The sequence below is a fragment of the Tauraco erythrolophus genome, chromosome 14, assembly GCF_009769465.1.
Source record: "Tauraco erythrolophus isolate bTauEry1 chromosome 14, bTauEry1.pri, whole genome shotgun sequence".
Taxonomy (NCBI): domain Eukaryota; kingdom Metazoa; phylum Chordata; class Aves; order Musophagiformes; family Musophagidae; genus Tauraco; species Tauraco erythrolophus.
Window position 1 is genome coordinate 22949772 of NC_141478.1, and position 25452 is coordinate 22975223.

The 25452-nt window shown below is 49.8% G+C and overlaps 1 protein-coding gene across 3 annotated transcripts in view; it reads right to left on the reverse strand.

Annotated features, from left to right (window-relative positions):
- Positions 1–25452, reverse strand: part of CSNK1G1 (casein kinase 1 gamma 1) — a 94550-nt gene that overhangs the window by 18369 nt on the left and 50729 nt on the right. For all 3 annotated transcript variants that reach the window (XM_086620596.1, XM_086620597.1, XM_086620598.1), the window contains exons 5-9: positions 15846–15997; positions 7627–7861; positions 4723–4808; positions 2151–2235; positions 166–314 (exon numbers count right to left, since the gene is read on the reverse strand). In XM_086620596.1, the coding sequence (XP_086476722.1) occupies positions 166–314; positions 2151–2235; positions 4723–4808; positions 7627–7861; positions 15846–15997 (707 nt within the window). The remainder of the gene's footprint in view (positions 1–165; positions 315–2150; positions 2236–4722; positions 4809–7626; positions 7862–15845; positions 15998–25452) is intronic.

The window sequence follows — 25452 nt, forward strand, 5'->3', positions numbered from 1 at the left end:
GTCAGGACATCTCGCTACGTTGAGCCCACGTTAGCTAGAGAACAGAAGTGAAACATTTGATCTGGAGCTCACTGGCATTAACTGGGATTATCAGGAGCAAAGGGCCAGGTGGTGGGGAAGCAGCACCTGGAAGGCAAAGCGCTGCATTTTGCAAGGACAACTTACGATTGGCCTGCCGACCCAGTCGTAGGCGTAGTCAAAGGTGTAGCCTTTCTTCTCGAACAGCTCTGTGAAGATGGTTCGTAAATAATCGTAGTCCGGTCTCTCGAAGAAGTCTAACCGCCGAACGTAACGGAGGTACGTGGCCATCTCCTCTGTTGGAACAGGGGGAAAAAGCAGCAGCGTCAGTTCTGCTCACACGTGAGCTCCATCACTTAAAGCCTCTCAAAGCCGACACATGCACTGGAGGCACGCGTCTCACTTAACTCCAAGGAGGCCTTCCCACGGCACTAGGCTCAAAGTCGGACCGAGGGCCAGACCCCAGAGCCATGAGCTGTCCCAGCTCCACTAAGTTCACCTGAGCCACGTGGATTCACAGAAGCTGAGGATATCCAACAAGTCTTCACCCTCCGTGACCTACCCAACAGTCTTTTATTGCTCGATGAATCTCGCTCAGCTCTCCAGAGCCCTCCCGCCCTGCCCAAAGTCTAGACATTTATTCCCAATTTTCTGAATGAGTTGCTGCAAACCAAGGTCTGTGTTTCGGCACCGAGCATCACGCTGCGAGAGAACTGTCTGGGCTGCCAGTGCTACCTCTGGCTCTCCTGATAAAAGTAGTGGGTTCTAGTAACACCCCACAACGAAAATCAATTCAAAGACTTCTCGAGCAAAGAGGGAAGCCCCACTTCTGCTCCACCTCCCATCTGAGTCCCACAGCTAGTTTTATTCTCTGCATTTGTACAAAACCAAACACTGAACCTGCCAACAGGATGCTGGTGTGTACGTCTGCTCACGCAGACATTTAAAACCACCACAGCGATTTCACCTGGAGAAAGAATGCAGGAGATGTCGGTGGGCACCCCGTGGCACCCCTGAGCTCCAGCAACAACTAGAGCCTGGCTTCCCAGAGCACCGTGCTGCCCCACGCCACTACCTCCACCACAGCCTTGAATATTCCAAACAAGACTTCGAAGGGGAGGCTCCAACATTAACTCATCCGGCAGCTTTCATGTCACGTGGAGGTAAAAGGAAAAAAAAAAGGAGAAGGAAGGTAATTCCCTCTTCCTGCTGGTGTCTCTGAAAGGTGGAGGACCAACAGGTTTCAGGCCAGCAAAGTACAGAAATAGGTTCTCTCATCTCTCTTCATCCCAGACCCGCTGCGACTGAGCTCTGAGGATGGAGTATTGGAGAAGAAGATGAGAACAGCCAACCTGAAGCTGTTCTGCTTGGAACAAGGTGGATTTTGGATGCAAACGCATCTGGGGAATTAGCACAACTTCACTGAACAAGGATCCCTTTCCAGGCTTCCTGCTCCTCATGCTGGGAAAGAGCCATGTGACACAACGGCTCCTACAGGCACAGGGCTGATTGTGGGGACCTGAGTACTCTCTCCCTGGTGTCAGGATTTAAAAAAACCACCAAAAACCCCCATCCTGTGAAGGCCACAGGGTACCTGGGGAGGGCTTTGACTCCGTACTCTGCTCTCCTAGCTCCAAGGTGGACTAGAAGCTCCAAGGTGCTAGAAGCACATCTCGAAAAACTGTTGAAGCTGTCCTTAAAACTGTTGTCAGAAGGTGGAATTCAAGGACAGACACATCATCCCATCTTCTAAGCTGGCCCAACTAAAATCTTAACACCTGTAAAACCTTCCGGTTGGAAAAGAATTAACTCAAGTAGATCCAACATGGTCACTTGGGAGAGGGAAAATAATGAGGTCCGCTTTTGGAGGGAAGCCAAGAAGCAAAGCAGAAAACACCAGGCACTTGAGCACTGTGTGGCCTCCTCGATGAGAAGACTTTCGCTTATTTTAAGCCACAGCCACAAGCTCTCGGGCCCCACTGTTTCACAGCAGCAGCTCCAGTTGTCTGCCAGCTTGAGGAACAACATAACGGACACACATCACCCAAACATTGTCTGCCAGAGGAGCTCAGAACCATTGTATGTAACAAGGTACGCCCAGCTGCACCCAAACGGTCCCATCGGGGCTTTACCTGGAAAGTTCTCACAGAGAACTTCAACCGGAGTGTTTCTCTTTGTGTCCCCAATCTTCTGATACCTCTCTTTCAAGGTGTCAGCCTGCAGCGCACAGAGACAAAACAGTTGAGGAGAAAGAGTTCAACCACGAGACAAACGACACGCTGTATGGGAAGAAAACCAAGGTGTTTAATACCCATCCTGGCTGGTACCAGAAGATGCTGTAGCCCCCCTCAGGGCGGCCTACAAGAAAGATGGGGAGAGGCTGTTCAGGAGGGCCAGTTGTGATAGGACAAGGGGTAATGGTTTTAAAATAGAGGGAGGTAGATTCAGATTGGATATTAGGAAAAGATTTTTTACCATGAGAGTTGTAGAACACTGGAACAGGTTGCCCAGAGAGGTGGTGGATGCTCCATCCCTGGAGACGTTCAAGGCCAGGTTGGACAAGGCCCTGAGCAACCTGATCTAGTTGGAGATATCCCTGTTCCTTGCAGGGGGGTTGGACTAGATGACCTTTGAAGGTCCCTTCCAGCCCTAACCATTCTATGACTCTATGCTACTTGTAACTGAACTGCACCCTGGACTACACCGGCAGGAACACCGTCCGACCCGGTTGTAACTCTCCTGTTGCGCATTTTACGCGCTATCGGCAAAGATTATCCTGGGACACATTCAAAACGCCTTCAGTACTTGCAGGGAAGGACTTGTCAGTGTCTTACAAGGATAATTCCTCACCAGCCCAGTCCTGAGGACCGTATAGGGAAGCTTTCACGGGACAAGAAAACAAAGCTGATTGCACACCAGTATCCTGTCCTGGGCTTAGAGCCATCGGCAACCAAGATGCCTTCATAAATAACGGTAAAAGCAGATAAATCGCAATGGCATTTGGGTTTTGCTGCGTGTAACAGAATGCCACCACACAGATAACTAGTTTACATCAGTCACACTTCCCTCAAATCCCATGCTACTCCCAAACCACCTCTCCTTTTCCCCCCAGGCTGTCCATCACTTCAACAGCACTGATTAAACATCTGGTCATCAAGAAAATGAAACCATTTTCAGTTAGATCTCCCATCTAAATCCCCCCTGAAGCAGAGAACTCGCCTCCAGTTGCCACCCCAAGAACGGGTTTTATTGCCTCCATTTCAAAATATGCCAATTAGACCTGGCAGCAGCATAATTAGCATCATAAAATGTTCTCTCAAGATGTTCGCACTGACAGCACAGACGACACGTGTGAGCTGAGGAGACCTAGGAGAGTGAAGATGCCATACCCTAGGTCAAGCTGGAGACTCTGTGTTTCTTCTGGCGCTAAAGAAACGCAGGACTTTGAGAAGGAGTCAACTCGTTCTTACCAAGTTCAGCACTGAACTGAGGAAATTTTGCAGAATCTTGTCTAAAGCTAGAATTATTTTAGAATAATTTACAGGATTAATTTAAAGCAGATGAGTTCCACTAAGCCAGAAACAAAATATGTAATGGAATAACACACACAGAGGTGTGAACTTAAAGTCGGAGAGATTCTGATTTCTTTCACCATCACTTTCATGCTTGAAAAACCCTTTCTTTGCTTTTATGAGACGCTGCCAATGTTGCGGGCACATGAGGCTAAGCTGAGTCTAACCCTGGATAGATGGTGACAAAACAGCTTAACAAGGTCTATCACACAAGCCACTGCCCATAGCAACACTCTGCTGAGCAGCTGGCGAGCCCAAAAGCTCGTCTCCTTTTTCCAACAGTACTACCAGGAGTTACTGTCTTCATTAATAAACCTTCTCCTACACCTTGATCAAATTCAATCCCTTCACTCACTGCAATTCCAAAGTTGAACACAGCAGCGTAACCATCAGGAAAGCAGGGGGTTGGAACTAGATGATCTCCAAGGTCCCTTCCAGCCCAAACCATTCCATGATTCCATGAAAGCGACGGAGAAGTGAAGGTGCAACCACCAACGGCTTCAGAGCCAGCACACGACTTGCTACTCGTTAATTCAGCTGACGGACGTTAGCTGCAGTTGCCATAACTCAGTTGCTCCCAGCCCTCCACACCGGACATGACATTTCATAAACTTCTAAGCACCAAGTGTCCAGTGCCTCTGGAGGGGAGCCAAGCTCAATCCTTGTGCCAGAAAACCAGTTTTTCAAGCTGAAGCCCATCTGCACGTCTAAAACCATCGAATCGCTGCCGTTCTAAACACGTTTCACAGATGCAGCTGGGCGACTGTGTGCCACAACCAGTCTGCTCCAGTCGCACCCCAGCTCAGGGCAGCTTCATGTTCCAGCAAAGCTGCTCCAGCAGCTGGATGGCCTTCTCATCACCTTCCCTGTCCCGGCCGCTCACCTGCCTCTGCTGAACCTTCTCCCCAGAGCTGTACCGATTCAGCTAACGATAACTTGAAGTGACAGGTAACACGTTCCTATCTAAAATCTTTCCTGTAGGTCAAGCTAACGCCTTGTCGTTAGACTTCAAGGACACAAAGGAGACGACGGCGTTTCTGCCTGGATTTTGCAAACGTTTCCCCCATCGGATTTGTGTTTGGGCAGAGGCCAGACAAAGTTTCAAAGGGCAAAACCGAAAGCTCAAACCTACCTTCAGCCCTTGCCAGGGCAGACTGCCTCGGAGGAAATACATAAACATGTGGCCGAGGGCTTCCAAGTCGTCTCGACGACTTTGCTCTGGAACAGAAGAGATGACAGATCAATGCCGCAGCTGCGGAAACGGATCTCAGATCTGATCAGCAGCCACACCTTTTTCTGGGATAAGGTTATCACAGGGAAATTCATTTGCTGTCTGTAGCTCAGACCTTGTACAAAAATACCTTGAACCTGCTACAAAAAACCACAAAAGACGTAAAAAAAAGGCCAGCTAGAAGGCATGAGATAACACAGGAGCTGCCAGACATGCTGCCCAGCCTTACGCCGAATGGATAAGAGGTGGAAGTACTAATTGCAGAGGAATAAAGCAGCTCCCCGGTTCTTCTCTGGACTGCCGGTGCCACCAGTGCCCCCGTGATGTGGTCCTGGATTACAGTATTTCCTCCGAACAGCACAGCAACAGGCAGGGGACACTTGCAACCAGCTGCAGGGAGCGACCACGCTGCCCAGTGCCAACCCCTTCCCAGTCGCTTCTGCTGCTCACCACATCAGAGCAGATCCAAAATAGCTCCTTCTAGCACTGCTTCTCTGGCGAAACACTTGCTGCTGTTGCCATGCAGATGTTATGGTTATAAACCAGGTGGGGGGGGGGAAAAAGGGGCTCAAGCCAAAGGAAAAAGCATCCTTAAAATAACCTGCCAAAACGTATCGGAAAACCTAAGGGAGGACACAAGAGAACAACAAATCTGGAGCGCAACAGCTGTGCCGGGCTGCATCGTGCAGATGGGGTTGATTCAGCTCGCAGAGCCGATTCGATGCAACCTCCTCTCCTCCAAATCTCCGCCGGCAGGCGGATAACGTGCTCCGAGCCGCAGCCCCGCGCGGAGCTAGTCATGCAGCCCACACGCCACGACAAACTGTGCGTGAGCCGTGCCTGGCGCTGCATCATCTGCAAGAGGAGACAAAGGCAGCGCTTGGCACAGCAGGACTCCCTCAAAAGCAGCAGCAAATTTCACCCTCAAAAGGTGCTGGGAGGGAGGACACTCAGAAGAAGGCAACTGAGACAACAGGTTACCCTGGTATAGCTGTAAAAAGGGAAAAAAAAAGAGGATGTCCCAGGTAATTTAGTGCAAAGATGCAGATGAACTTCTCGAGAAGATGGTTGAGTGCGCTTGTCTTTCAGAAGAACTGCCATCAGACTCCTTCACTTCGCTCGGTCCTGAAATGTGACGGGACCGACTCCACCTGGGCTGGAAAAATCACCCCTCGAAATCCCTCTGGGCAGAGACAGCCGGTCGCCAGCCTCCCCCTCCTCAGATACACCTGCCCAGCACTGACTCTTCCCCTGGATCAGCTGCGGCGTGAGCTGCAAATCCTGCAGGGAAGCGGGTCCTAAAGAAGGCACGCGGTGTACTTCCATCGCAAGCAGATCTTCCTTCGGAATCCACCCGCAGCGTGCAACCCCAGCACCAGCAGGTTCCGAGCCCGCTCCCTCTGAGGCTTCTCATCCCTCCATCCCTTCCTCACTCTTCACCGGGTTTTCCAAACCCAGAAGTTGGGCTCATCCCTCCTTCCTCCCCAAAGACAGTGAGCTCTCCAAGAGACGTGAAAGCCAGATCTTGATCTCAGAGCTGGGAGGTTACTCAAAGAATATTCCATTATCCTACTGCTCTTACGAGTTTAAGTCAATATAAACATTTCATACGTTTTTTTGCCTTTCAGCCACAGAAATGTGACCTGGTGCCACAGAAGGCAGTGAGGAGAGGAGAAGAGATGAAAGCCAGGTTTAAAAGTAGTGAAATCATTAATTTTCTCCAACCAATTATTAGGTCAGGGAACATTCGACTCCTAACACCTGAAACCGGACGGTACTGGTACCGAGCTGTGCTATAAAAATCCACTTGGTCATCATTTAGTAGGGTAATTACTACCCACCTACTTGCCTTTTACCCATGCGGGGTTGTTGCTACCAGTTATTTAGTTCCTAATAAAAACTATAATTATGAGGCTTCCAACATTTCAGCTGTCTCAATTCCTCAAAAGTGGGGAAAAAAGAAAGCCTCTGTCCTGGTTTTACTGGGACAGGGTCAGCTCTTCTTTTCAGCAGCCAGAAGAGCTCCGTGGTTTGGTTTCAGTCTGGGACTTGCTCCAAGGAGAACGCTGACAGCGCGCTGATGGTTGTGGTTGGCACTGAGGCCTCAAGGACTTTCCAGCTGCCGGGTTCTTGCCCGTGTGCAGGAGCACAGCAGGATGGGGGGGAGCATGGCTGGGATGGGGGGTCCACGACTCTCCTTATGGTTTGTACCTAGACTTAGGATTGAGGCCAAACTGGCCAATTAGCATTCCATATCATGCAGCATCATGCCCAGTATAGAAGTGAGGGTCAGCTGGAAAGAAGGGCTTTTGCACTTCCAGGACTCTCACTTTCGGACTCTCAGGGTGCTCGCTCTGTCTCACTCTCTATTTTCGGGCCTCCCGTTCATCCAGCATTGCAGTATTGGGATTTATCTGTTTCGGGATCGTTAGTTCGGGACAAGACAGGCCTCGGTCAAGGGGTGGTGAGCAATCACACCGTACATCACTCGTTTGTATATATTTACCCTTGTACATATCCATACATATATAGGTAGCAGTAGTAGTAAATTGTTCTTATCTCAACCCACGGGTCTCTTTCCCTTTTCCCCTGTAATTCCCTTCCTCATCCCGGAGGGTGGGGGAGGGTGAGTGAGCGGCTGTGAAGAGTTCAGTTGCCAGATTGGCCTAAACCATGACAGCCTCACAACTGTAAGCAGCATCATGGCACTGAGCTGCTTACAAACAGCTTGAAGGGCATGAAAGAGCCGTAAGCCAAGCTCCCGTGAAAGGTCTACGGGACTCGGCTCCCGTCAACCACACAGACCTTTGCCGAGATGAGTGTTGATGGACATGTATCTGGCCGTTCCAGTTAAGCTCTTGTGTTCCCTGTAAGGTATGTGTTTTTTGGTTTCCGGGTCAATGTACTCCTTCGCCAATCCAAAGTCTATGATGTGGATGACGTGCTCCTTCTTGTTGCCTTGCCGGCCGATAAGGAAGTTTTCCGGCTTGACGTCTCGGTAGATGAGGTTCTTGGAATGCACGTACTCCATTCGAGATATCTGCAAAACGAGGAGGCAGAAGTTATTTGTGAGCAGAGCGGCTCCCGCGCCCTCCCGGCTAACGAGGCAGCGAGGTTTCGTCAGCCCGTCACCGAGCCGAGGCTCGGGGCCACCTCAGATTTCAGCTCCTCTACGAGAAACCCAACAGCGATGGAGCCAACCGAGGCAGAAGTTACCATCGGAGCTGGGTCACCTCCTCCGATGGAGAGTTGGAAGAGGGATTTGTCATCGCCTCCTTTCTCCGGCTCCCGTGCTGTGCTCCCTGACTTTATCCCAGCAGAAACTCCAAAGGCTGTTTCTGCAACGTTACCACCGGGACACAGCTCTTGGAAGGATTCCACGGGGAATTGCAGCAGCCTTTTTGCATTGATTTTAAACACACTAAACCCATTACCAAGAGCTCTTCCCTTGCCCACAGCCTTCCCTTGTTGCTCCGTGTCTTACCACCCTCCTCCCTCGACCCATATGTTGTCTTAGACGTGCCAGATTCTTCATGGAGGGGTTTTTTTGGGCAGGCAGAAGCCTTACGATCCTCAACACTGACTAAAAATGAGAATTAATCTCATCAACTAGGAGTAGCTGGAATGTTTTTCAGCTTTTGATTAACTTTGTTCTGGCAGTACAACTGAGAAGGGAAGGTAAAAGAGCAGGAACCCCGCTTCCAAGGTGATGGAGGGCCATTTCCCCTCCAGGAACACACCTTGTGCAGATGCTCATCACTAATATCGCTTTCGAAACCAAATACACTGCAGGTGAAGTTCAAGTAGGTCGCCAAGAGGTTCTCCTTTGAGTTCCTAACTTATTAGATTCCAACTGGAAATAATTCACAATTTAATTTATTACCTTCTAATTTTTTTTTTTTAAATAGGTTTTACATGAAAATATGTGAATTCCCACTTATGGCTGTCTTGGCCCATGACTGCCCTGCACGCACGGTGGCTTTTTTAAGATGTTTCTTTGGAAAGACCCAAAATCTTCGCATCTGCGTGCAGGCTTGCGACACTACAAACCACCACCAAGCTCTCGCCAACTCCAAAGTTTGCACTAACGAGCATCAGTCCGCAGAGGTCACTGCCGCACCGCTGCAGTGGACCTCACGGTGCAATGCCATCAGACTTGGGGAATAGCTAAGGTGAGAGCCACCAGCTGGTCACCCCCCAGGCTGAGTCACTGGCTCCCAAGCAGTTCTGCACTGGGTTCCTACTGGGAACTACTTTTTACAAGGGCGTGTAGTGACAGGACAAGGGGCAATGGATTTAGACTGAAAGAGGCAAGATTCAGATTGGATCTAAGGAAGAAATTCTTCCCTCTGAGGATGTTGAGGCACTGGACCAGGTTGCCCAGAGAAGCTGTGGCTGCCCCATCCCTGGAAGTGTTCAAGGCCAGGTTGGATGAGGCTTTGAGCAACCTGGTGTAGTGGAAGGTGTCCCTGCCCATGGCAGGGGGGTTGGAACCCTCAAAGATGATCTTTGAGGTCCCTTCCAACCCAAACCATTCTATGATTCCATGCACTGGGCTCCTACTGGGAGGGCAGCTCCGTGCATCTGGCACGGGGCAGGCTGGAGTGTACGCTGCTCTGGATCACCAAGCCAGCTTCTCCCCCAGCTGAGCAGCTACCCCGACACCAGTAACCCCATGTCAGTCCTTCCAACCACCCCGCTTGCCTCAAGCATGAGGGCCCGCGGGCTGATAGACCCTGACCGCTTTTCGGTTCCTCGCTCTGAATCCAGACACATCCTCAGCTGGCAAACCCACATCTCTCTTTTTTTTTTTATAGATCTTGGATCCACACCTAGTTGGAAGCTCCACGTGCATGTGATCACTCCCACCCTGCTGCCAGAGGTTTATCAGCTACCTCATTTTTAAGGAAAATCTGCTGCATTTCCACCGCTCGGAAAGAAGTAACAGGCAGGAGGGGGCAGCACTCCTTCCAAAATAAAAAACGCTGTACAGGGAGGGCAGGAGCCAGGAAAAAAAATTGACAGTCTGAAAAAACACGACTTGCTCAAAGGCTCTTCAAGGAAGGTAAGAGCACGTGTTGCCGCCCCCCTCCCCTCCAAGCAGTGATTTATCTCAACGCGCGGAGAAAATGGGTTTCACAGCTAACAGCCATTATTTCCAATCAATTATAGGATGATGCAGAGCAGAGCAGATGCTCTGCGCTCCAGCCATTCTTCACGCTCGGAATCACCTACAGGACACAGCAGGTTGGAAGACAAAAAGGTACGTCGGGAGGCAGTTCAAATTAAGATGCAACCCTTGAAGCTGGAACAAAGCGTTTCCTCGTCTCTCCACACCTAACGAGCTTCCAAACAGAGCCTGACGGGCTCATCTCATTTGTCTCTGCTGCCAGAGAAGCTCGGTGGTTGAAACGGCCAACAGCAATTACACAACCTGAACAAAACGCGTATTTTTTCGCGTTCCTTAAAACCTCACGGCAAGTCGTATGGGCCAGGACACTCCAGCAGCACTCAGAGATACTTATTTACCTGCTTTTTCGCTCCCACCACACACACACGTGCTGTTGGGTCTTTCATATTCCTTTTTCTTTACTTCCACCTGCCTGGATGCTTCGTGATGTGCTGCCAGAGAGCTGCGCACAGCCCATGACGGCTGAAAGACGCTCCCAAAGGCAGAAAGATGTTTCCTGGAGCAGCCTCCGTGCTTTATCCACCCTGACAAGACACTCGTCCTCCTTGTGGCTGCTAGTGATGGGGAGCCGGTGACCATCTGCGCGGCGTTGCCCTTCCAGACTTGCCGCCCGAGGAGAAACGAGCGGCGCCGGCGCGGCGTTGACCTCAGCCTGAGCCAGACCCATCGCAGAGCTGAAGAGGAGGAGGAGTGGAGTTCCCACTCTGGATGCGCGCTGGATGCAGAGACATGATGCCCACTCCTTTCGTGTTTGACCTACAGGCTCTAATGTGTGGGTGTTAATTCTACGGACAGAGAAACCACTGCAAGGAGCTGGGACTAACTGTTGGAATTGCCTTCACACCGGAAAACCAGTGACAGCGTTAACATCTGCTCTGTTCAACAGGGATAAGAACAGACTATGACATTTTATCATAGGGCACAGGAACGCTGAGGGTGGATGGGAGACTCTGCTTGCGAATTGAAGCAGGATTTCCATGGCCACGGCCGGCCGAGCCCATCTCTGGAGCCATAGATCTCCATTTCAGATGTCGGAGAAGCCCCTGGGAGGGCATTCCCTGGCACGCAGCAGGACCCCTGCGCTGCGGCTGAGAAACGAGAGGATATTTGGGACGTTTAATCAGATGTCAAAGAAAACCATGCTTTTATTTTCCTTCCTCCTGTCAAGGAAGCAAGCGTTAACAAACCCTCTTTCCCCAAAAAGGTAACTCTTGAAGATCTGATCTCACTGGCAATGCCACCTCTAGGCCTTCCTGAGAAATCTGAGCCCTTCTTCCACACATCACCTGCTTGAATATAGATCCATCAGCAAAAATGAAAAATTCCTCCTGTTTAAAGGCTCTCTTGGTGTCTCTTACACAAGATGATTTTGATGGTCCCGACTAAAAAAGCTTCACCATGACTTGGTGCTGATGGCAGCCAGAAGTATTCGCACAGTGCCTGGCACAGCAGGCCTCGTCTCTGACAGCAAGCACTTAAAGCAAGGGTGAAAATAACATTTACTCCCAACCAAACCGAGTTGTCAATGAGCATCACACGTGCTGGACCTGGCCGAGAGTGAAAAATTGAAGCCAGAACACAAACCATTCTCCCCCAGCCCAAACACAGCTCCACAAGGCCCTAAGATGGCCCTTTAGAGACTCATGTTAAAGAAGTCTCATGTTCGAGGGTCCAGAGGAGGCCACGAAGATGATAAGAGGGCTGGAGCATCTTTCCTATGAGGACAGGCTGAAAGAGTTGGGGCTGTTCAGCCTGGAGAAGAGGAGGCTCCGGGGTGACCTTATAGCGGTCTTCCAGTACCTCAAGGGGGCCTACAAGAAAGATGGGGAGAGGCTGTTCAGGAGGGCCAGTTGTGATAGGACAAGGGGTAATAGTTTTAAAATAGAGGGAGGTAGATTCAGATTGGATATTAGGAAAAAATTTTTTACCATGAGAGTTGTAGAACACTGGAACAGGTTGCCCAGAGAGGTGGTGGATGCTCCATCGCTGGAGACGTTCAAGGCCAGGTTGGACGAGGCCCTGAGCAACCTGATCTAGTTGGAGATATCCCTGTTCCTTGCAGGGGGGTTGGACTAGATGACCTTTGAAGGTCCCTTCCAGCCCTAACCATTCTATGATTCTATGAATGTGTTTGTGATTGCCAAGCTTTGCTTCACTCGGGAACGTCAACCACTCACCTCCTCAGCTGCACGCGGGGGATGGAGGAAGCAGTCCCAGTTCGATGCTCCTAGCAGGGCAACATGAAACGTCAGTGATGCACAACTTACAGGAGTAATGGAGCTGGAAAGCTTCCACCGGGGAAGGAAAAGCAGAGAGCTCCTTCAAGGCAGGTTTTCACCGAGTGGTATGAAACCGTGTGTGAGAGTAAGACCGCTTCTGATTCGACTCAAGCTGTGTTTGATCAGCTGCTGTCACAGCTCAGAGCACAACCCATGCTTACCAGAAGAACATGCAAGCCTGGTGACAAGCCCGAGGGCTGAGCGGCTCATCCCCCTGCCGAGGCAGACCTTCCTACTGTGCCATCTCATCTGAGAAGATTCCACAACAGGCTGTCCTTGAAGGCTTGTTATCATCCAGTCTTTATCTCCCCCAGCCAGGAGAGTCTTCTTGATGTAAAACCACATTTAAATTCTCCCATAATCGCAAGCAACACTCCTTAAAACAATGACGGTTTATCTGTTTCTCCTAGAGGGCTTCTCTTTCTTCTAACATCTGCAGCTTGATCCACTCCAGTCCTGCGATGCTGCTACCTGTCAAGCTAAGGAAGAGCAGCCAAGCATGTATGTGTATTAAAAAACATCTTTCATGGATGCCTCTAGTTACAAACTGACCACTGGACACTAAAAAAGGAGATCAAGAACCATAACACCACGCCCAAAGTTCCTGCCTAGTTTTTAGATGTGTCAGAGACGTGCTGCAGCAGTGGTCAGGCTTGAGGAGGGACACAGGGGAGAAGGCAGCTAAACGGGACCTCGAAAGCAGCAGCTGGGTGCTGTCACGCTGAGCCTGCAGCGGGCAACAGCAAGGAACCATGTCAACAGCAGAGAAGGGACTAGATGCTCCTCAAGCGGGGATCATTCCATGCAAGTGAGGAGAGAAAGATCTCTCTAGAGGACAAAGAGGTGGACGCTTAACATCCCACTAGCTCAGGGCACCCCGGCTGCCAGTGCTGCTGCTCCAACAAGCGCAAAGACATCCACGGCAGATGTTTCCTCCCGTCCCCTCCAGAGAGGATCAAGCCCAAGGCAGCAGAGGCAACGCAAAGGTGACTCCCAGCATCAGGGTCATCTCCTGGGAGCTGCCCAAGCTCCATGCCACAAGGACCTCCAGAAAATTAGTACTCCTTTACCTTTGGGTGGTCTTCCTAGGCTTAAAAAAGATATAATTTGATGACATTTTGGTGAGAACCGAACCAGAGCAGGGGTTTTCTGCAACGTGTTGAGTTGTCCCTCACTCCCTACACCAGGGCAGGGTGCTTCTCCCTGCTGTCTGGGTGGTACCAGGCCATTCCCATTTTTGGAAGTCTCCTTGGATATTAACTTTGTTGGATAATAGGCTTCGTTAACAGGCGCGTCAAGCGTCAGAGCAGAGAAACACCGCTTGTGCGACGCACCGGATTCTGGCAGTGAAGTCTTATGTCTCCTCACACTCCTGGTCAGAATTCCAGCAGCTTAAGCAGGCTTGGCTGGTCAAAAGCAAGAGCAAATCACAATTTATGGAGGCGAATCCACGGCCTTTGACAGTCCAACTTCCCTTCTCCGATGCGCCTCTCACACCGGAGCGTGACACAGTGACTGCCATGATTTAGTGCAGGAACTAAGATAAATCTAAGACGATTTCCCCAAAAGCCTTGTGGCAGAAGCGAAGGGTTTTCATTCCAGTCGAGCAGTGAGTGCCAGCTCCTTCAGAAAACACGTCTCCGAGGGCCAGGTGAGCCCTTCTCCCAGGAAACCTCCCAGGGAAGGAGATGGGGCATGCCTGAAGATGTTAAATCTGTCTCCTTAATTGCATATGCTCCAAGCTGGGAACTCATGTCATCTGCCTGAGAAGATTGGAAAGGTCCTACAACATCTCCCCATGGAAAATGGGGCATCAGCGCTGCCTGCTCCTTTTGGAGAACATCAGCTCCTCCATTTGCGACTGCTTTTGGTGCCCCCCTGCACCACCCTAAGCATCTGTTTTCCAAACTTCTACCAGCGTCTAGAAGAGCTGGCGGGCTGGTTGAGGTCACAAGATCAGCAGGTGGTGCCAGTGAAGACCATCCAAGTACAGAGCTGATCTGCAGCCCTAGGGCTTGGCAAAAGGCAGGCGGACACTGCCATGACAATCCTGATGTCCCCAGCAGCCACGTGGGAATAAATCTACATCTTTACATTTTACACCTTTACAACCGAAAGGTCCTACAAGGTAGATCCAAGGCTTTGTAATCTGTTGCCACTTGCTTTAATCAAAAATAATACTACAAATTGGTTTTCTGCTGATGGAGGAACACTCAAAGCCAACAAAACTGGATCGCTCAGCCCGAGGAGGACAACCTCGCGAACCCAATGCCAGGCAGGCACCGTTCAAACTTCTGTATCTGTAACCTCCATTTTCCATTTGAGATTCTGCTGTGGCAAACTTCAGTTCACTTAGAAAGGACTGTGCTCCTCACTCCCTTCCCACCTTCTCTTGCCTTCAACACTTCTACCCACAGATCTGCTAATGTGACTATACAGTCCCACTCCTGCTGCGCCACTCGGGTACCTGCAGACCACGGGTTGAAAACCAGAAAGCCAAACTAAAATGACAATTGACCGGCCCTGCCGACTTCTGGAGGTTCACTCACCACGTTCAGTACGTTTGGTTTTCACACTGTCTACTTGTAACCCAAACACAAATCCAAACCATCACTTTCAGTGTGGTTTCCTTTCCTTTCCAGGCAAATTAGGGGCTTTGTGATGCTGCCCATAAATCTCTTATTTTCCAACTGTTAGTCATTTAAACCCATCGGCCGATTTCGACTAAGTTTGACCAAGGTGGAGACCCTGAATGCTGGTGTTTTAGCTAAGGAGAGCTCAGCTCCCATCACGCTGAGAGGTTTCAGTCTATGAGCAGCCTGGTAGCACCAAACCAGTAAAACTGGTAGGAGTGTGGGAGGGTGCTGTGCTCCCTGTGTCCCGGGAGCAGGTGAGAAATGAGATGTTCCAGGGGATGTCCAAACAGAGGGAGGGAGCTGGGGTAGATACTGGGGCAGGGGCGTGTAGGGGACACAGGATGCAAGTCCATAGGAATCTGGCTTCACTGGTTCTGCTACGCAAGGAGCAAGTTTGCTCATAAGCATAATTTGACCTTCCCTTCATAAGCAATAGTTTTTCTCAAACCTGAGCAGCTTTCTTTTACAAGAAAGATGGAGAAAGACTTTTTTACCGAGGCCTGTAGGGACAGGACACGGGGCAATGGCTTTGAACTGAAAGAGGCAAGATTTAGGTTGGACATAAGGAAGAAATTCTTCATGATAAGGGTGGTGGCACACTGGAAGAGGTTACCCAGAGAAGTTATGGATGCCCCATGACTGGAAGTGTTCAAGGTCAGGTTGGACAGGGCTTTGAGTAACCTGACCTAGTGAAAGACATCCCTGCCATTGCGGGGGGGTTGGACCAGACCTTTGAAGGTCCCTTCCAACCCAAATTATTCTGTGATTCTACAGTCGAAGGAGATTTTCTCTCCAAGGAACAGACACCCCTGAACCTCGCACTGTACCAACCCCGTCCTTCAGCTAACCCAGGACTGACATAAACACGAGTCGGCCTCATGGAGGCTGCCAGGCAGAGTCCTGCCCACGGTTACTCACCAGCTGGATGGCTATCATTAATACCGTCTTCAAAGTGAACGTCCTATCGCAGAGGTCAAACAAATCCTCCAAGCTAGGACCAAGCAGCTCTAGTACCATGGCGTTGTACTTTCCACACGGTCCGAAGTAATACACCTGGGGAAGCCCTTCAGCTGGAAAAACATGAAAAGAACTGAAATCAGTCAACGGGACAACGTTAATACCCTTCTCCCTGCGTGGAAATCTTTCCCTGGGCAGAGCCTTTATTTTTTACCTCTCGAGTGTCCTTTCTGTTTGATCCTGCCCAGGAAGCAAATAAGTTCCAGCGTGCACTGTGAATGACCCGAAGGCCAAACCAGCGCAGGCTTTGCTCGGCGACACCCTCCAACAGACAAACGGATCTCAAAGCAATAACACGGCCACATGAAAGCGTCCAGCCTTGGCCGCTTAAACGCTTGGACTTAGGGAACAAGACACGGAGTTCCCTACGTTGTACTCAACACCAGGCAGATTACAACCCCAAATGTGGGCTGGCACTCATCCGAGCCGTGAGGAAGATGATAGCCCTTGCAGAGGATGAGGCACGGCCAAAAAAGGGCTGCTTTTTCAACCAAGATAATACATAGCTGTTGTTTTTCAGCACAACCTTCCAGAGTTTACTCTTAGTATACTCATGAGAAAGGAAAAAAAAAAACCCCACAGTTTTTCTTTAAAAAAGAGCAAAGATTTAAATTCTGACCCATCGCCGTGTAAAAATAAGCAATCACAGTCATTAAGCATATGTACAAACCATTTTGCTGTTGAGTCGCACACGAAACTCTTGGCACCCAACGGGTAGGAGCCAGAGCCTCCCCGTTCCCACCTAACAGCTCAGCAGCAGATTTCTCAGCACGAGCACGCAACGTTTACGCTCAGCTGCCAGCGGCTTTTGGCGTGGATCAGCTTTCTGAAAGGCACCAGAAGAAAAGGGAGAAAACCAGCCTCGGTGTCTGAACCCTCCCTGAGCTGCAGAGCTCCTTGAATCACCTTTGAGTCACAAAGGAAAATCAAACCAGCCCACACAGGGAGGAATTTCAGTGCGGGGCTAACTGCAAATTTTTCTCATCGGCGTCCAGCAAAGGCGCTCAGCATCCCAGCATCAGTATCAAGCTGTATAACACTTCCTTAAAAAAAATATATATATTTCCAGTCTACATGTCGTAAGCAGTTCTAAAACACAATGGGAGGGTTTTCATTTTGAAATTTTCTATGTCAGAACGACATCCTGGCTTGAGGACACGAAGGTATGACGTCCTGCTAGCGAGCGTAAAGGCTCAGCACAGGGAGCGCTACGACGTTCGCAGCCTTTTTTACAAAGCCCCACAGAGGTCCGAAAATTACACAGCATGGGACCCAAAAGCGTAATGATTATAGATTTTATGGCATGTTTTAAGTCAATGCATACACACCCCCCTACCTTTACATAAGAGATCACTATTAAAGGTAGCACAAACCCCCTCAGGAATTATCAGACACCAGAATCCAATTGTGCGTGGAACGGCACGGCTCTGCGTCTGCTCGGTGACGTGCTCAGGCAGCCCAACCCAGCCCGGGTCAAGGGGGTAAAACAGAGAAACACTAAGGCCAGAGTGTGTCAGCAATGGAATAACCTTAGGTCCTGCTACAGGTTTAGGACAGCCTCGTTAATCTGCCCAACGGCACTCATCAACTCGCCAACAATACCGGAAATGCGGTGCTGAGATTACTAAAGCTTCAGCAGTGCAGAACTTGTGCTCCCGTGTATGATCCAAACAGAACAAACTGCAGTTTGCCAAAGATCACCGTAGGATGGCTTCAATCTCCTTAACTCCCTCTACTGGCCCTCTGCTCAACTCTCGTGAGACCCCAGCTGGAATACTGTGTTCAGCTCTGGAGTCCCCAACGCAAGAAGGACATGGAGCTGTTGGAGCGGGTCCAGAGGAGGCCACGAAGATGATGTGAGGGCTGGAGCACCTCTGCTATGGAGACAGGCTGAGAGAGTTGGGGCTGTTCAGCCTGGAGAAGAGAAGGCTCCGGGGTGATCTTATAGCAGCCTTCCAGTACCTAAAGGGGGCCTACAGGAAAGCTGGGGAGGGGCTTTGCACAAGGGTGTGTAGTGACAGGACAAGGGGCAATGGATTTAAACTGAAGGAGGGGAGATTTAGGTTAGATATAAGGAAGAAATTCTTTACATTGAGGGTGGTGAGGCACTGGAACGGGTTGCACAGAGAAGTTGTGACTGCCCCATCCCTGGAAGTGTTCAAGGCCAGGTTGGATGAGGCTTTGAGCAACCTGGTGTAGTGGAGGGTGTCCCTGCCCATGGCAGGGGGGTTGGAACTAGATGATCTTTAAGGTCCCTTCCAACCCTAACCATTCTGTGATTCTATGATTCTATAACTCACATGCTTGGGGAATTGTATTCGGTGTCAGCCATCAGGATGCACTAAGGAGACATTGCAGGAACTCCCAGTCTAACCGGAGTTTTCCATCTCATGTAAAACACTGACACAACCCGGTCTTGGGAAGCTGCGGCTCCAAACAGTTTTAAGAAGCATTAACTGTGATAAAGTCCTCTAAGAAAACCAGACAGTTTGATTCAGAAAGCCAAACAATGACAAGGTGTGATCCAGGCAGCTCCAAAACCTTTTCAAGTACCCCCAAACCAACCTAAATTACAATTGAAGGCCAGCAGCTTAGTGCTGAAGGCTGGAATAATTGAAGTAACTCATGGTGAGCCGTTGAGTTTTCAGTAAAATCTGATGAGGACTTAACCTACATTACCTCTAATACCAAGATCATCACCTCTATAAAGAGTAATAAAAGAATAACAGAAGAGAGCAACGTCATATTCTATGAAAAGTTTTCAACTGAGACCATTGTAAACTCAAGAGAGAGAGAAAGATACACAGTGAGTAATTTCTACATCGGTCTTGCAAAGTGCAAATCACGGTCCTTGAAAAGGAAACCACTCGGATTAGGAGCGTGCTAATTGAGGTACACAGGAGAATAAAATTGCAGAAAGGCTCTTAAGGCGGGCGAGGAATCCCATTCCCAGAGCAAAGGGGAAGGAGTAAATTCACGGCCTTACTCAATAGAGAGGGAGTATTGCAATTAAAATGAAAATCCTACTGGACGTAAGACCAAGGAAGATAAATTGCAGCAAGACTCAAAAGATGGGATTTCATGTAGGAAGAGAAGCAACACAACTATTTCGCGCTCTTCGGGGCGCTGGCCCCTTGGGCGAGCTGTGCCCACTCGAAGCCTTGCAAGCCAAGAGTATCCCATGAGCCTGGAGTACCATTCTCAGCTGTAAACCTCAGGAAGGCCCTGCTGTAGGTGGAAGCTCCTGCGAGGCGAAGCTGTAGCAAAGAATATTAAAAAAAAGCATCTTAAGTGCCAGCTGACAGAAGACATTATTAATTTTGGGCATGATTTTAGAGTTTGATTTTTCTCTGAAGGGTTTTCAGCACCAATGCCACCAGCTCTCCAGTCAAAAGCTTTACCTCTGGGCTTTGATAGAATAAAAATGTTGTAACAAATACCTCATTTTCAGACCTGGGCTGCATCACTCACACATCCTAGACCCACGGGGCATCTCTGGATCCATTCTTCTTATGAACAGTGAAAAGAAGCAGTCTAAGAAAAACGTGTCTAAAATTTTATTTAATCTCAGCCCATCTGCATAATTCAGGATGTAGCTTGGCTCTGTGTCAGCAACAAGCAACGTGTCCTGCTCCCAGCGACTCCATTGCCACGGTGAACCACAGGAGCTCCACAAATATCACCAGTAGATCGGTAAATACTTAAGAAGGACGTTGCCAAGGAAAGAGATTGAGTGAGGAAAAACTATCTTTTGTCTGGGAAGTCAAACTGAGGTTTTTAATGGCGAGCAGTTGCGTCAGCAGAGGACTGAAAAGGTCAAACAAAGCCACGGTGCTGTGAAAGTCTGTCCTAGATGAGCAGTTCTGGATTCAAAGATTGCTGCATGAAAAGCCATGAGCAGAGGTCTCCTCTTGAGGATTCAAAGGCACAACTCAACCCTTGAAATACAAACCACAATCCCTTTAATGCAATTAATGTACGGAATAACATCTAAATGAGGAATTTCCCCCTGGCATCGAACACGACCAATGTATTAAGGCAAGAATATCCAGGCACGACATGTGCAGGTTCTCCTTTGGAGAAAAAGCAGCCTATAGAAACTCACCATGAGCCGGCAATGTGCACTGGCAGCCCAGAAAGCCAACCGTGTCCTGGGCTGCATCCCAAGTGCGGCCAGCAGTCGAGGGAGGGGATTCTGCCCCTCTGCTCAGCTCTCCTGAGACCCCACCTGGAATACTGCCTTCAGCTCTGGGGTCTCCAACACAAGAAGGACATGGAGCTGCTGGAGCGGGTCCAGAGGAGGCCACGGAGATGATGCGAGGGCTGGAGCACCTCTGCTATGCTGAGGCTGAGAGAGCTGGGGCTGTTCAGCCTGGAGAAGAGAAGGCTCTGGGGAGACCTTCCAGCAGCCTTCCAGTGCCTAAAGGGGCTACAGGAAAGCTGGAGAGGGGCTCTGGACAAGGGCATGTAGTGACAGGACAAGGGGCAATGGCTTTAAACTGAATGAGGGGAGATTTTGATTAGATCTAAGGAAGAAATTCTTCCCTCTTAGGATGTTGAGGCACTGGACCAGGTTACCCAGAGAAGCTGTGGCTGCCCCATCCCTGGAAGTGTTCAAGGCCAGGTTGGATGAGGCTTTGAGCAACCTGGTGTAGTGGAGGGTGTCCCTGCCCATGGCAGGGGGGTTGGAACTGGATGATCTTTGAGGTCCCTTCCAACCCAAACCACTCTGTGATTCTATGCCTACAGTGGAGGCTGCTCCAAGCAGAAATCATCTTGCTTAAACGGCTTCAGTCTTGCTGCTGAGTGACTTGGCTGGACTGCATGTAAAAAGCCCCGCTCCGCCCTTGCTCTTGTGGAAAGTTCATCATCCCAACAAACACAGACTGATCGCTGCACTGGAACCCACACGCAAATTGTGCTATTTCAGCAGTGCGATGTCTTGGAAAAAATTCAAGCTGAGCGCAGCGAAAACCGACCATAGCATTTCGGAGATTAAAGCGTCGTGGCTGGAACGAGAGCAAACGCTGACATCAAAGCTGAAAACTCAGACTTCGCTTCCACCGCACTCGTGTGCAGCCACACGACTCCGGCCTCGGGTTTCCCGGGATGCCAAAACTCCCGCTGCACCTGCGGGCTGCCACTGAGAGGGACCGTCCCATCCCCACTCCACCTTCATCCGTCCCATCCCCACTCCACCTTCATCCGTCCCATCCCCACTCCACCTTCATCCGTCCCATCCCCACTCCGCCTTCATCCGTCCCATCCCCACTCCACCTTCATCCGTCCCGCCGCCTCCCTGCGCTCCCCTGGCTGCGGAGTGTGTTGGATCGACCCCCGCAAAAGCCTGGTGTTTGCTTGAGCTTGAACGCAAGAACGGGACCAGTAACAAACATTGGGACCACTGCTCTTGGAGAGGGCTTCGTTTGAGCTGGATCAGCACCAGGGAACTACACCTTTCGGCAAATTCCCACCTCGACATCGAGCATCCTTGCTGCTTCAAGCAGTGCTGTCTTGCTGCCACGTGCTTTATGACTAATGACCACAATGGCTCGTCAGCCATCCAGCACACTCCAACAAGCCACCTTAGTCCAGGTATCAGAAGTACAAGTCACATAGACAGTCCAAAGCCATTTCCAGGACTGGTTATGAAATGGTGACCAGCAGAGAGATGCCAATCAAAGGTTACACCCAAGGGAAACCTGATTTTGTGGCATCTGCCCCACATGGAAGGCACGGAAAGCGGAAACCATCTGCTGCAGCAGAGAACATGTACTGATGCTTTGTGTACCAGCATCCAGAGAGGCTACAAGTAAACCCCGTGCAACAGCGAGCAGCCCAAAATACGCCCGAGACGAGATGAGGTAGCAAGAGCAGGAAGCTACACATGGCACCTACATCGCTGGAGGCGCAAAAGCCAAGTCCCTGTCCCGTCCAACCGCCAGGAGCCAACCACAGCTTGTGAAAAGTGAATGGTATCAGTAGCTTTTGAATCACCGATTTTTTTTGCTCCCATGGGAAACTGGTTTCCACTGCCCTTAGGTGTGGTGTGGCCAAAGACAAGCTGACGTCTTCAATTTCAAGAAGAATTACAGAAGAATTTAATGATCTCCAAGTTGAGAGGCTTCCAAGTTGAGCTCTATCGCAGAGGGGAGACACTCCCAAGGAATCCCAAATTAGATATCCAAGGATAGAGAGAGTGAGGAGCCACCCAGCGCCAAACAAACAGCTGATGGGTTGATGCAAAAACACGCTCTACGTGTTCAAGGCCAGGGTGGATGAGGCTTTGAGCAACCTCGTGTAGTGGAAGGCGTCCCTACCCATGGCAGGGCAGTTGGAACTAGATGATCTCTGAGGTCCCTTCCAACCCAAATGGTGCTATGTGAGCAGCCAGAACTATTCTTCGTAGAAACGGATGCGGAGACACGACAGCAGCATCAGCGCACAAAAAGTTCTGCGCGACTTTAAAGCAGCACTGATGAATGGGACGTAGATTGTCACGGAATCCTCATTCAGCGCAGAAAGTTTATTTTTACAAATCACAGAACACAAAATTACACCATCAGCAGCATAAATAGCAACCGTGCGAGAGCGGAACATCTACAGCTAAAATTAAACACGTTCCAAACAAATTAAACAAATTGCTTCAGAGCAGTCAACTCATTTAAGCTGATTACGCTAATGAAGTTCTACCCCGCTCTTAATTTTCAAATCGGAATAAAATCCTGGCTGAAACAGAAGCTTTGCTACCAGCATCAACTGGGCCAAAAATTTCATCTTTTAACCTCTTAAAACACGCCCCGTGGTAGTGGGGTTGAATCTACCTGAATTCAGCGGTTAATGGGTTACGTCTGCGAGCTGGAATTACAAAGTCTCCTTCTGACCTTCAGGTTTCTGAATAATCTGCTTCAAAAATAGTAAGAGGGGAGAAGAAAATTAAGCTCAGCTTGTTACTCGGACTAAAGTTAGTCGAAAGGTCTTGCAAATATTTGGTTGCGGATGTTTCAGAGACGTCTTATTTCCAAGGGCTGCAAAGGCTTTTCGGAACAGCCCTTCACCTCCAGCTGTAACTGGAGGAGTTTGGGGAAGGACAGAGATTTTAGGTGACTGAGAATATTTTCTCTTGTTTGTTACAACGAAACACCCAGCAGTTGAGGTGCAAACGAGCAGAAAATGCAATTTCTGTCTCTAACATCAACTCACTCGCAGCTGCGTTGCGGGTAGAAAAGGGGGTGACGGCGCCACAGGGTCCACCACAACCTTGCCAATCGCTCCAAGACTTTACAAACCTGGAACGGGCAGATGAGGGAAACAACCTAAAAACATTAAGTTGCTCCAATACACGCACAAAAGCATCAACGGACAGAAGTGGGGCGAGAGGACCGCGGTGACGGCAGCCAGAGGGTGCTGCGGCAGCTCCCTGCCCACCGCTCTGATAGAGATCATGGAGGTGACCAACCTGCTTGGGAATCACGAATGTTCTCAGCCCACCTTCTGACTGTAAAGCTCCTGGATAATTTTTCCTTGCTCTCCTGAGATTTGATACACCGGTCTCAGAGCCCATGATTGACCTTTAGCTCACTCTCACTCATCTGAACAGGGTGAAGAGCAACTGGACCTGTCCAGAGCATCCAGCAGCATCCCACCGTCTCCGGCCTGCTTCCTGGGTCACCGCCAGCTTTAGCTCCTCTGGGAGAAGGGGAACTCAGCAGAGCATTGCTTAGCAAGAACGTTCCCAGCTGCTCCTCTCCCTTGCCCAAAGCCCAGCAAGGAAAGCAGTAGGGAGGGCTGCTGCAGTGGTCACCTCCTCAAACCTCGACTGGCCATCGTGCTGGCCTTCTCCGCTCCCAGCCCCATTTATTCCCAATATCTCCTCCGTAGCTGCTCGCCCTATTCCAGATGGCATCTCAGCAGCCCTTTTACAGCGTCATTATGAGCTCCTGTGATTCACGTTCCCCTCTGAACATCTTCCTGCTCCGTTTGCTGCCAGACGCTCGGCTCTCCGCTGCCAGCTTTTCACAACATCTTTTCCCTGCTTTGGTCGGGCAGTGAATCATCTCCCTTCTAGCCAACGCTAAATGCTCCAGCGTCGATGCCCACCAAGACCTTCCACTTAAGCCCGTCAGTGGGCAGAGCCGCTGCCAAGAGGGATGAGGATAGGGTTGTGATAGGACAAGGGGTAATGGTTTTAAAATAGAGGGAGGTAGGTTCAGGTTGGATATTAGGAAAAAATTTTTTACCATGAGAGTGGTAGAACACTGGAACAGGTTGCCCAGAGAGGTGGTGGATGCTCCATCCCTGGAGACGTTCAAGGCCAGGTTGGACGAGGCCCTGGGCAACCTGATCTAGTTGGAGATATCCCTGTTCCTTGCAGGGGGGTTGGACTAGATGACCTTTGAAGGTCCCTTCCAGCCCTAACCATTCTATGATTCTATGATTCTATGAGAGGCAGAGCAAGGCGCGTGCCCTGCCCTCGGACGTGGAAGAGGCACAGCTCAAACTCTCTCTGAACCCAAGAGATACTTGGAAATAAAGCAAGGGAGAAAGTCACAAGTTGGATCAATCCCTTCTCTCCTGACGACCGCAGAGCACGCTGAGCTTTTAATGGCGAGAGGTGACACTCGGCACGCAACGGTGCAACAGTTGTGTACAAGCCATGAGTAGACAGAGCTACTCTCATCTCCAATGGGTTTGCAAGTAAAGCGTGGCCTTCCACGCAGATTCTAAGACTCCAGCTTCACTCCAGAAACCCAGCATATTTTGTGCATCTTCTCGGGATATGCAGGATGTCTTGAATCCCTGCTGTGTTTTGAGTAGCTTGTTAGTATTTGAATCTCTAAAAAAAAACCCCCAAAACAACAAGGTACGGGAAAAGGAACAGAAGAAAAACAGACATGGGAAGGACAGAAGGAAGAACATATTTGTTCTTGCTGCTGGTAAAAATCCAAGCGATTTGATTTTTTTACTTCAGCTGCAGGAAAACAATTTTCACGATCGTTGCGGTATTAAAACGGGGTGGCATTTCCTTCTCCTGGAGCTGCACAAGCTGGTGCCCTGATAGCGTGGCTTCGCTCGATTAAAACAACTCCTCACATACACAAAGACGCAGGTTCAGAGGGGGTACCAAGAGGACGTTCCCAGTTGTGTTCATAAAAATCAAAAAAGACTGGGAGGAGAGTCAGCCCCAGCTGGAAAGGCTAAGCTGCAGGAAGACTTTCAAAATCTGGGAAGTTCACCCAGAAACACCCATTCACAGGCAGTTTTTTCAGTTGTAGCGAGTAAACTACAGTCGAGTGAAATCGTTTCAGTTCTTGACAAAGACAAAAGAATGAGGCACGACACAATAAATTCCTTTTCTTGGCAAGTTTGGGGAGGCTGAATTCACATTTCTAGGGCTCAAGGGAAACGACGGCACTCAAATCTCCACATTACTGTTGGATTTTATATCAATACACCCTTTGCAACAACCATGGGCAGGGACACCCTCCACTACACCAGGTTGCTCAAA